This window comes from Gracilinanus agilis, chromosome 3 (genome assembly GCF_016433145.1).
Source record: "Gracilinanus agilis isolate LMUSP501 chromosome 3, AgileGrace, whole genome shotgun sequence".
Lineage (NCBI taxonomy): Eukaryota > Metazoa > Chordata > Mammalia > Didelphimorphia > Didelphidae > Gracilinanus > Gracilinanus agilis.
Window position 1 is genome coordinate 241093904 of NC_058132.1, and position 12903 is coordinate 241106806.

Genomic DNA, 12903 nt, shown 5'->3' on the forward strand with positions numbered 1-12903 from the left:
TATCAGTTGGGAATGACTTATGTTCTTATAAATTTGACTTATTTATCCATATAGTTGAGAAATGAGATCCTTGTCAGAGATATTCACTATAAAAAATTTCCCCCAGTTTTCCTTCTAATTTTAGTTTATTGCTTTTGTTGGTAGAAATAATTGAGAAAATCCAGGATAGTAAAGGAAAAAACCTTGTTGGAGAACATTTGAGTGAGGATCAAAAGAGACAGAAATTGAAGCAATTAATCCCTCTTCTACAGATGTGTACTACAGACTACCTGGACAAAAGGAAAAACTAGATGAGGAGTTTATGAAATATAGTGCAAGCATGGCAGAAAAAAAGGGTATTGTAAAGTTGGGAGATGATAAATATCTTAACATCTGCTTGGACTCAAAAAAAAAAAAAAAAAAGAAGGAGGGATAGCCAGGTGGTTCAGTGGATATAAAGCCAGCCCTGGAGATGGAAGATCCTGGGTTCAAGTCTGGATTCAAGACATTGTCTAATGTGTCCCTGGGCAAATTACTTACCTACCCTTAACCCCTCTTCTGCTTTGGAATTGATACTTAGTATGGATTCTAAGACAGAAGGTAAAGGTTTAAAAAAACAAATAACGATTTGCTTAGATCACTTCTTTTTCTGAAAGCAGAAAACTAAAAAAGAATGGAATATTTTGCCACTATTTTTACAGAGATTTTTAAAATTAATTTTCTGTTTTATTGTTAACATTTTAGTATAAAATCATAATCTACCTTCTTATCATCTGTAATGCTCTTTTTAATTGAGGTAAAGTATACATTTCTGGAGCCAGATTCCACCTTATTTCACCAGTGGTTCCAATGCTTCTCTTAGCATTGGGATCTCTAGTTTAATTTGTTCACTACCCATATTTTGTGGATTTGCATGTAGTCTTCTAAAGGCATGAGTTTTATTGTTCACTCTTTGTATCCCTCTGTCCCTGTCTGCCCTTCTTTCTGTCTTACTCTCTGTCTTTCTGTCTCTCCTTCTTTCTCTATTTCTGTCTCCCTATCTCTCCCTCTCTCTCTCTCTCTCTTAGTATTGATTACTGTGAATTGCTGGTACAGTTATTCCTCCTACTAGTTTGTAACTGCCACTTTTGGCTTATCCTAAGTGTCTCATTTCACCTCTGAATTTAGAGGAAACAATGCACAGTGAACAGAGAGCTAGCCTTAAAGCCAGGAAAAAAATGGTGTTCAATATCTTTTTCTGACATAAACTAACCATGTGACCTCGGGCAAGTCACTGAAATTCCTCATTGCTCTCTAGAATAGTGATGGGCAAACTACATCCCCCCTAAAATGTGGGGGACATTATTTCTAATCTGACAAATACAGTGAGTAGGATACAATACAATGAAACTGTTGCCTTAGAAACAGACTGGCAGATGAGCATTTCCTTTCCTTTGGCCCTCTCTTTAAAAAGTTTGCCCATCACTGCTCTAGACAATAGAAAATCTTGAGAGACAGTGAGTTGCAAAGAGGTGACACAACTGAAATGGGAGCAAAAGCCACCTAGGTGATTCTCCTAAAGTTCAGATCTGATCAAAAGACCAACCCAGCCCCTAATCAGTGCCCCCCTGTTGCCTCCAGGAGCAAATAAAAAGTGCTCTGTTTGGCATTCAAAACTCTTCATAATCTAGCCCCCTGTTATCTTTTCAATCTTCCTTTACCTTACTCCCAAACACATGCTTTTCATATCCATGACAACAGACTCCTAGCTAGTCCACAAACAAATCACTACATTTCCCATGGCTCTGGGCATTTTCTCTGCTGTCTCCAGTGCCAGGAATGCTCTCCTTCCTCTGTTCTGTTACAGAAGACCACTGGTCTTCTGTAAGCCCCAACTAAAATCCCACCTTCTCCAGGAAGCCTTCTCCAACCCCCCTCCATCCTAGTGCCTTCCTTCTGTTAATTATTTCATATTTACCCCATATATACTTGAATATATTTGTTTCCATGTTGTTGTCTCCCCCAGTAGATTGTAACCTCTTTGAAGGCAGGGACTATCTTTTGCCTCTTTTTTTTTTAATTCTCAGCACTTAACACTGTTCTTGACACTTGGCACTTGCTTAGTAGATATTGATTGATAAAACCCATTTCTCTAATGAGATGTCCATGCCTTATTTCACTTTCTCGCCACTACTTATCCAAAACCTTCCCTCTTATTTTCCTAGACGACAGGCAATAACCACTGAAGCTTTCAAGTCTTAAGAGTGGCACGATCACAGCATTACATGGGGAAGATTGTCATGATCTCTTTATCATCTCTAATAATCTTATAAGGAAAGTTTAGTTGATAAGGAAATAAGGACAGGACAAGGGAGTTGTCTTTTACCTCATGCTTCCAGCTCTGGCTCCAGGAGCATGGAGTTTATTATATATATTTCAAGACTCATTTCACATAAAAGAACCCCCCTGAAACTTTGCAGATGTGCAGAAGTTACAAATTATGTCACATCAAAACACAAAACATTGGCTTCAGAATAGACCAAGGCCAAGGCTGAATTTTGACTGGCTTCTTATCAGGAAGCCAAGTTGGGGAGTATCCCTCTCAGGGTTGAATTGCCCCCGCTAAGATTTTGGCCTTCCCTATACCAGGCAGCAGCATTCCTGGTCAAAGGGGAACAGTGTTAACCCTTTAAATTCAGGTTTGCTAGGAACTTAAAGCTTTTCATTAAGGCCACAATACTTTTCTACAAGAAATCATAAGGATCACAAAAGGGGTCAAAAGAGGAGTCTCAGATTTTTATCTATTCTCTTATTGGCTTCCCATAGAAGTTCACCCCAGAACTAGTGTCATTGATGAATTGGAGAGGGGATGAGGTGAAATCGGCAAGACTGTAATGGAAGATTAAGCTCAGCGAAGGGGTAATGAGGACCTGAAGGAAGATGGTTGCAGGAAGGGCATAGAAAGAAGGAATGAAGGTTAGGGATATGGTGGAGATACAATGCATAGAATTTGACAAAATAAGGAGAGGGAGAAGTCAGATAATGCTGAGGTTTCCAAACTGGTTAATATAAATTATAGGCTAGTCAAGAGAAATAGAGTTGTTAAATTGAAGTGGAGGTTTGAGGAGGAAAATGATGAGGTTAGATTTGGGGATTTTGAATTTGAGAATCCAGCAAGACATCCAGGTGAAGATATATCTAATAAATAGTTGGAACCATGGGCCTAAAATTCTGGGAAGAGAATGGAAATAGAAATATACACTTTTTATGAGTCACCTGCATAGTATTCCTAATAAATGAAATTTTGGGATGAGATTGCCAAGGTAAAGAAATAAAAGGAAAAGGGATAAAGAATATAAAGAAAAAAGGGAACAAAGGCCTAAAATTGTGGGACACTCATGTTTAAGAGTGGAAGGAAGAGGAGCCTGCAAAAAAAAGTCAAAGAGAAAAAGTGATAAGAAGAATAGGAGAACCAGGAGAACATAGAGTAGTCATAGAAACAATCTATAGCAAATTTCCTTTTCCCATTAACTAGATCTCGAAAGATGAATCACCTGAGCCAAGCAGAGTCCAGAAAGCAGCATTAAGAGAAAAGGAAGGTAAAATGAAGAGACACTAACACAATAACGAGTCTGAGCTGTCCATTGGGGGTGGGTGGGAAAAGGGACAGTAATTAATCAGGAAAGAAAAAAAAACACTCTAGTAGGCAGCAATATGAAGACAAGTATGGAGGACCCACAGATTTCCTAATTACAAATGTGAAGGTGCCTACACTGCCTACTTTTTGATTCTATAAATTTAAAATTCTTATAGGAGAAACTCATGAAAGAGAGAGTCTCAGACCTCAAGAAGTTTGTGATCTCACAGATCTGCTTTATGAGATACAGATACTATTATTGACAAAAAAAAAATCTACTTATTTTCTCTTTTTTCCACCTGGAACCTGTGACCTTTTCTGAGTGCCCCATGACATCCTGAAAGAATATGCACCTGCGAGAAGGGAATAGCTCATTCCCTCTCCCTGATTGATAATCAAGTGGTGGGAGCCAGCTTTAAGGAAAACCCTAAGGTTTCTATCCATTCAGTGTTTCTTTAGATTTTAGCTTAAATCTTCTCTCCCACTGACTCAACTCTAGGTTTGCCGCTGTGGAGCCTTCACAAATATTCATCCCGCTGAAAGTCACCTTGGTTACCCCTAGTTACCCCACCACCCTCTATCTCCCAAGCCAACAGGGCTCTGATCAGACTGAGCTATTGCTGCTAAAATATGCGATTTGGACTTTAGTGCCCCCTCTTTTGCTTAATGAACTGTTATGAGCATTTCCATCGGTGTTTTCCAGAAACACTAGCTCGGTTGGATGTGGGCACATGACCCAATTTTGCTGTTGGGTGGCAGGGGCTCTAGTTTGTATCCTGAAGGAACCAATGAATAGCGCCCACCTTGAATCGCAATTGAGCATAGTTGGAGGTAGACTCTCTGTAAAAGTCATTCTGACCTCTCATGCAGCTATTGCATTAGGGTGAGGATTATGGGCTTCTATGAGTTGCACAATCAAAATGCCAAGATGTTTGTGAATGGTTGGACTAATCCTAGTCATTTTACTTATAGGCGATGTCATTATTTGATACTTAAATTTAGATTGGCAGTAATTCATGAAAAAGGATGGATGGAGTTCTTGTCTTTTGCATATTGGGATAAATTCTATTGGCATTCAGATTGCAGTGAAAATTTAACTAATAGCAGCCAAAGTTAATGGTGCCTGCCCCCCTCCTCAACCCCAACCCCACTGAAATTGAAATTTTAACATGGTATAAAAATTGAGTTTTAGCTTTATGTATTCATGTGTTAATTAAAACTTAAGTAGTCAAATGAAGCTAGCATTGCCTAATGACTGGTTTCATGTTACTGTTATCTCCTGTAATGGACAGATACTGAAGCCCTGTGAAGAGAATTGGGTTGGGTTGAGTTGATAATGGTTTTCATTTCTACCCTGGAGCAGAGTGGATAGCTCTATGGCATCAGACAGAAATTTGTTGCCACAACCTGATGCAAGTAGAAGAACATGGTCATTAACCCCCATGCACCTCCCCCCAAAAAAACAAACCCTTGATCTAATCTATGTTAATTTAGAACTTGATGACATGGAATTCTTATTTTAAAATCTGATAGAGAGTTATTTGCAGTTGCACTAAAGCTACATGAACCAAAATTCAGTGGTTAAATACAAACAGAATTTTTTTTAATTCCATTTTAGATCCCTTGGATATGATTCAAAAATATTTGCATTTTCTTCTGTGACTATAATGACACAAATCTGCATTTCTTTTAGTAGAAGATAAAGGGAAGTTGAAAGCCAATAGTTCTGTTCAACCTTCGAGCACTGATGGAGGTTTATTTCTACCCAAATCTGGAGCAACAACCCCTTTACCCCTGGGAGCAGTGACCTCGCCTTCCAAGAGCACCAATGGAGCTCCCAGTGCCGTTTCTGAATCAGAAGAGGAAAAAGCCAAAAAATTACTTTACTGTTCACTATGCAAAGTGGCTGTGAACTCTCTGTCACAGCTAGAGGCCCATAACACAGGTTAGCATCTGTCTCTTGAATTTAAATTATGCTTATGACAACTGCAAACATTTTATCCGCTAAAGCTCTTGATTGTCTGTCATTGCTTAGACGTAACAAACATTACAGCTTTCTGGTGTAAAGGAGTCAGCCCTTTTAGGAAAATGTGACAACAAAGCAGAGGCAGCCCATTGATCTAGCAGTTCTAGTTAATGTCATTTCAGCTGGAGAATTTTCTACAATATGGGCTACTCCCACCCAAAAATAAACTTGAGGTCCACTTCATCGTGCTTATTAAAAATGGTAACACATGTACATTTCATGGCCCTTTAGGATCCAAACACAAGACAATGGTTGAAGCTCGCAATGGGGCTGGTCCAATTAAGTCCTACCCAAGACCTGGATCCAGGTTAAAGATTCAGAATGGCAGCAAGGGTTCAGGATTGCAGAACAAAACGTTTCATTGTGAAATCTGTGATGTTCATGTGAATTCGGAAATTCAACTTAAGCAGGTAAAGTACCCTGAATGACTCTGTGTGCCTGGGAAGGTCACTCCTTTCTCTGGGTCAAAATTTCCCCGTCTTTAAAATGAAGAGTTAGAACCAAATCATATCTGCATTCTAGGCTCTCCATCTCAGTCTTCTGTCTGTCCTCAGCTAGCATTGTATTTTGGTCCCTACCTCACCGCTGCATCCCAAGTGATCATTGTGGCACGGGAGGTGATTCTGAATTTTCAAATTATTTTGGCGACCCAGGAAGTCCCAGGAGAACTGGGTGAGAGCACTCAGGTATCCCCAAGAAGGAAACAAAGAGAACTGCTAATGCCTCTACCCTGATTTTCTTTTCAGCACATTTCTAGCAGAAGGCACAAGGACAGGGTAGCTGGGAAGCCCATGAAACCGAAATATAGCCCTTACAACAAACTCCAACGGAGCCCAAGTATTTTAGCCGTGAGTACTATTAGCTCTGCATCCCCATGCTCTGGCAGCCTTGGTGTGGGAGCTGGAGAAGGGAAGAGTGGGATAGGGATGGATGTGGTGGGATCCTAGGGGTCACCCAGCCAGTTCAGTCCCTGCCTTAAAGGCCAACAGCGAGAAACACTGACACCCAAGGGAGTGATTGCTCCATTCCTGGTCTTCTTGAGAGAAGTTTATCCAGACTGAAGCAGCTAAAGCCTGTGGGACTGGCACAGACCAAACTCTCAAAGGACTCTTGTCCCTGCCCTTCACCCCAACCTCTGCTGGCACCTGGAGCAACACTAAGCATTAGCATATAAACAGGAGAAGTAATGTCAGCAGAGCTAGGGCAAGTGATGCCTTGGGAACCCTAGAGTGTGCTAAACCTAATGAAATCACTGTGAACACAAACAGAAATCTACCCTTTTTTTTATTATCGCCCCTCGCCTGCCTCTCTGGCTCTTCACCTTATTTTGTGTGAGATGGGGTGGGTGCTTGAGTATTCTCACTGTAGGTATCTAACATGCATATGGATATCCAGCTTTTCTACCCTTCTTTCAAGAGCTTCCATTTTCAGGTTTTTTGGTTTTTTGTTTTTTTTTTTGCAAGAAGGTCCAAGACCTCCAGAAGCCTAAATTAATTCATTTTTTATTTATTTTTATTTTCATTCTCTTAATATATCTAAAAGTTGACAAATGTCTGTGTGTAAAATATATTCCCTTTGGTTACATTTAGCCAGATGACATTTCTTTAAGACACAGATCTCATATTCAGTAGAATTCAATAGAATTGCTCAAAAATTCAGTCCCACTGGAATAATGGGAAATTGAGAAAGAAAAGTAGGCATTTAAAGGCTGATGAAAGTTGTTAGCAATGGTATAAACATCCATTTTCATTACAAACATCAATTTCCAGTACATTTTATTGGAAGGGATCCAAGGATGAAGAACTAGAAATGAATTAAGTAGGTGCCATATAAATATACAAGTAGGTGAATTTCCCAGCCTCTTCAGGGTCCCCTTGTTGGGTGGCTATAAGTCTATTATTCCTCTCCACAACCTGACCTCTTTATTTATTTTTTTAAACCCTTACCTTCCGTTTTGGAGTCAATACAATGTATTGACTACAAGGCAGAAGAGTGGTAAGGGTTAGGCAATGGGGGCCAAAAGACTTGCACAGGGTCACATAGCTGGGAAGTGTCTGAGGCCAGATTTGAACCTAGGACCTCCCATCTCTAGGCCTGGCTCTCAATCCACTGAGCTACCCAGCTGCCCCCAACCTTACCTCTTTATGATAATGTATACAGGTGTACCCTACATTGAACAAAGCTGGTGTAAGAAAATATAGATTTATAAGAGAGCTATGCTAATCAGGGTTTGAGTGACTCTTATCAATCTAAGTTCCCTTTCAACTCAAGTATTTAATTAACAAACTATTAAAACTCATTTTAACTTAAATTCTATTTGTACCCAAATTGAAGGAGTATGCATTTTTTCTAAACTGAAATATCTTTAAACTAACTTCCCTACTCTATATCTCTTCTGTTTCCCCAGGGTTACATTTTTTAAATGATAATAAAATTCCCATATGTTGAAACTTTTTACTAAGGCAGGTGATGAGTGTCACTCAGATATTGCAAAAAATTTCAGTGAGTTGCATTGTGGGTTAAGAAGACCCCTGGGAATTTGAATTGAGCTCAGAAGTCTAAGCAGAGACTCTTCTGTGTGGAAAGATGGTTTTTATTTTTCTTGCTATGCAGCACCATAAAATAGCTTGAGTAACTCTTCAGAGGAGACTTTCCCATGCTCTAGTGCCCAGAGGCAAAGACCACTGAAAAAAAGGGTCAAAGTGGAAGCAAATTAAAGTTAAGCTATGCCAGGAGCTAGACTGCCAAGCATATCCATTTTCTTGAGTTTTGAGCCTGGAGTTAAGATTTTAACAGCTTGAAGAAGCTTTATGCTATTAACGTATTACTTGCAAAAATGTATTTTTGTCAGTATTGCTGTCATTTTAAAGCAGTATTCTCTTTCTCTCTAACATTGCCCCCTTACTTCTTTTTTTTTTTTTTCCTCCTCTCCCTCCATAGGCAAAACTCGCATTCCAGAAAGATATGATTAAGCCTTTGGCCCCGGCTTTCCTCTCCTCTCCTCTGGCTGCGGCAGCAGCTGTCTCATCTGCCCTGTCCCTGCCTCCCCGGCCATCTACATCATTATTCCAGGCTCCAGCCATACCACCAGCTCTCCTGAGGGCAGGCCACGGACCCATCCGAGCAACTCCTGCATCCATCCTATTTGCTCCATACTAACACGTAAAAATGGTGGTTGTTGTGGCCAGTAGGAAAGTTAAGAAAGGAAGCACACATAAAAAAAGGGACTGAATAACTGAACCATTTTATTTGGAAAGGCTTCCCTCAGAATGCAGTAAGACCCTCTCCACCCTCGCTCCTTCCCTCTGCCCTTCCCTAGATGCACTCAAGGATGCTCACAGACGGGTCCTGTCATTCAGGAGTCTGTACCTCTCTTAAGGTTGGGTCCAGCTCTCCTCCTCCCCTCCAATCATGTTTAAATTGGATGTCCAAGACATTTGGTTTGCTGAAACGAGTTGGTCAGAAAAGGCACATCATCCAAATTCTCTGGTTATATTTCCACGGGTGTGAGCTTACTGGAAAAAAAATATGGATTATTTTCCTGACAGACTTGAAAACTAGGGTCTTCCTCTTGCTTCTGTAAATAAATCTTTGGAATCCAACTGGGCATATTCTAGTGTGGGAAAAAAAATAGATTAACAAAAGTGCTTAATTGTGGATAACATCCTATTAATGGATTACCAATGTTTTCTTTCCCGTGTACTGTTGTTGACAGGGATTGTGTACTGTTTTAGACCCAAGTCCTGTTGTACTTTGTGTAGTACTAGAACTGTATCTCCTGTCTGAATTAAACATTTTAGTTGCTGTGTAAATGTTAGGAAGCAACGCAGCTTTGAAGTATTTTTTTTATTTTTTTAAAAGAAAAAACAAGATAATGAAGAATTTCTTTTATTTCATGTTTTATTTAGAAATATTTTTTAAAAAATAGAAAGCCATATAATATAGTTATGATTACTACCTGTTTGCTATTTGTTTAACTTATTTTGTCGCTTCCTCACTAGTTTTAAGTTGTTAAGCAATGTACAAAACAAAAAAGGAAAATACCCGAGCTTCCTAAATGCACATTATCTCAGCTCATGTGTGTTCTGCAAAAAGACAATGGATCCATGTATTTATACGTAAATAATTTCTCCCTCCATTTCTAACCTGTTTTCATTTGTTACAATGCTACATAATTTTGTGGCTCCCTAATGCAATAATGTACAGAATATAAAATATTTATAATTAAACAACTAGTCTTTTCTGTTGATTGAATATATTGCAGGTTCTGCCTCCCTGTCCCCGCCTCCTTTTTTTTTTTTTTTAAGTCCGATATCAGTATGAGTGAGCTACTTGTGATATCAGGGGTGACAGATATAATAAAAGCAACAAAATAGAATTAACTCTTTTAGAACATCTGTATCTGCAATCTGTAAATGGTAAAATGTCTGTGTATTTTTTTAAATGTACCTTTGCAATAAAAGAGTATGGAAAAAAATGGAGTTTGCTGACGTTTGACATTTATTCTCCCCCCTCAGCACCAAGATGTTTCTGACTTGAAGTCACCTAACAAAAAGCCTTTAGCAGGTACACGGATTGTCTCATCAATGAACATTTATTTAGTCTTTGGGGGGGGCACATACAGTAGTCTTCAGTAAGCTTCACGACTTTCCCATGAGGCGTAGGACTTTACTGCTGTCTACTGAGCCCCAAGAAAGTTGGGGAGGAGGCTGGAAAAGAGAGAACTGATTTTCTCCTTATCCTAAATCCCAACCACAGTCATTTTGAGAAGAGAAATAGAAAGGGGATGAGCTAGCTTAAGGCAAGTTACTTGAAAGGCAGCTCAGATGCATTGGGAAGGGTTGCCTTTGTAAACTAGTACATTAAACTCCATTTGTTTAGGGCTTTATGGTCTTCAAAGCACAGTTGACATTATCTCATTTGATCCTCACGAAAGCCCTCTGAGGAAAGCAGCCCAGATATCGGTGGCCTCATTTCACTGATGAACCAGACCCAGGTAGAACAGAAAGATTAAGTGTCTTATAGCACAGTGGGCCTAGGGCTCAGGTCCTCTGGTCCCTAGTTCAGTAGCCTTTGTTACTTCTACGCTGCGGGATGCTGGGCAGCAGGGTGTTATGGTCATTTGAGAGTCTAATTAGCTTCTTGCCCAGCATTCAGGATTTGAAATTGTATATTACGTATTTGATCGATAAATACCTCCAACTATATATTACATTCTCTCCATTAGGCTGTGGTTGCATCTTCAGATGCTGCATTGTAAAGATCTTGCTAGATCCTGCTTCAGCTTCTCTGTGTGGTTAAGCCGAGGAGGTTTTCCTCGTCCCCCAGGACAATTGTATTTCTCTTTTTATCTTGCATCATCCCACCTAGCATTAAAGGAGCTTATTTTACTGTACCCTCCCACCTGAAAAATGTCCTGAGACTGTAGTAAAACAGATTCTAGAAGCCTGTATTTACTGATCTGACTTATAATGTCCTGTTAAAATCACTGCAGGGAGCAAGTACAAAAGGATAGCTATTAATTAAGATATCTACAATAGTAGTAGAAATCATAGTCTTATTATAATCAATAGAAGACATTGAAAAAATACATCTTGCACTATGCCCCATAGGCCTAGGGCAGACAGAGTAATCCAAATTGGGCTTCCGTCAGAATGGCTTACAAAGAAAGGCCTCTAGACAATTTCTTTGAGCAGTGGGTCACTTATTCTCTTTCTCCTGCACTCTGGGGCTTTCTGTCTCATTCCCTCCTTCCCTCTCTCCTTTCTCTGTTTTTCCCTTCCCCCCTCCCTCTCTCTTCAGTTTTTTTTTGTTTCTTTCTCTGCTTGTCCTTCCTCCTCTCCTTCTCTCTCTCTGTCTGTCTCTCTCTCTTTCTCTCTCTCTCTCTCTCTCTCTCTCCCCTTCCTCTCTCTCTTTCTCCCTTTTCTCTCTCTCCCCCTTTCCTTTTCTCTTTCACTCTCTCCCTCTCTCTCCACCTCTCCTTTTCTCTTTTTTCTCTCTCTCCCTCTTCTTTTCTATTTCTCTCTGTTTCTCTCTTTCTCTCTCCCCTTCCTCTCTCTCTTTTTCNTCCTTTTAAAATCAATAAGTCTCTATCTATCTATCTATCTATCTTTCATCCATCTATCAATCATCTATCGGCTATCTATCATCTATCAATCATTCATCATTTATCTATCAATTATCCATCTATCTTCTAAACATCTATCATCTATCTATACATCATCTATCTCTATTATCTATCATCTATCAACCATCTATTAATATATCTATCAAGCTATCAATCCATCTGTCAATCTATCATCTATTTATTATCTCTCTATCCATCCCTATCCATCTCTCCATCTATCCACCCATCTCTCTATTTATCTATCAATCTATCATCTATTATCATCTCTCTATCCATCTCTCCATCTACCCATCTCTCTATTTATCTGTCTATCAATCCATCTATCCATCCATCTATCTATCTATCTATCTATCTATCTATCTATCTATCTATCTATCTATCTATCTACCTATCTATTTATCTATTGTCAACTTGGAAAAAATCACAGAACCACTAAGGTAGTCAGTAAAACCCAAACTTGAATCAGAAAAAGAAATAGTGCTCAATACTTAGCTGCCATGGAGTCAAGCACCTAAAATACACACAGAGCCAAGGGCTCCAGAACTCTGGGAACAGTATCTCTGAGAGTATCACCACACTAGATGATTCTCCATAGAACAATAAAACATAGGGGTCTTATATACATTGTGGGAAACTCAGGACAGGGAAGTATGATTGATTGATTTTAAGATGGCTACCAGGAAATGAATCCAGGGATGGAATATCAGGGGGAAACTGATGCTTTACAGTGGATACAAAAGGAAAGGGTCCAGCCAAAGGGCTGGACTACCTAGGTGAGGACTCTGATACAAAAAGGGAAATTTATAAGACAAAAAGAGTACTTAATATTTGATTATATGTACCAGTCCCACCTAAACTGGAATTATTAAGTACTTTAAGGTATTATGTTGATTTTAATATAGATATTTAGGAAGCTGAAGATATGCCAGTGTTCAGAAACTTGCTAGACTCACTCCTCCCCCACTGACAGGCTTGAGTGAAGAGGGAGGGGCATAAACTGGCTCAGTGCTCCTTCTACCCCCTCCTAATAAGCAGTTAGAAATCAGTTAGAAATGGAGGTTTGATCTGAACTCTTCTGGCAAGGCTAGGCAAGGCAATTTTCTAATGATGTTGACTTTTTTCAATTTATTTTCCCCACAGGTTTGACTAAGGGAT

At 39.5% G+C, this 12903-nt stretch overlaps 1 protein-coding gene across 2 annotated transcripts in view; it reads left to right on the forward strand.

The window, feature by feature from the left end:
• ZNF385B (zinc finger protein 385B) overlaps positions 1-8780 on the forward strand; it is a 403118-nt gene extending 394338 nt beyond the window's left edge. For both annotated transcript variants that reach the window (XM_044669740.1, XM_044669741.1), the window contains 4 exons: positions 5292-5540; positions 5853-6031; positions 6368-6469; positions 8562-8780. In XM_044669740.1, coding sequence (XP_044525675.1) covers positions 5292-5540; positions 5853-6031; positions 6368-6469; positions 8562-8780 — 749 coding nt within the window. The remainder of the gene's footprint in view (positions 1-5291; positions 5541-5852; positions 6032-6367; positions 6470-8561) is intronic.
• The last annotated feature ends 4123 nt before the right edge of the window (positions 8781-12903 follow it).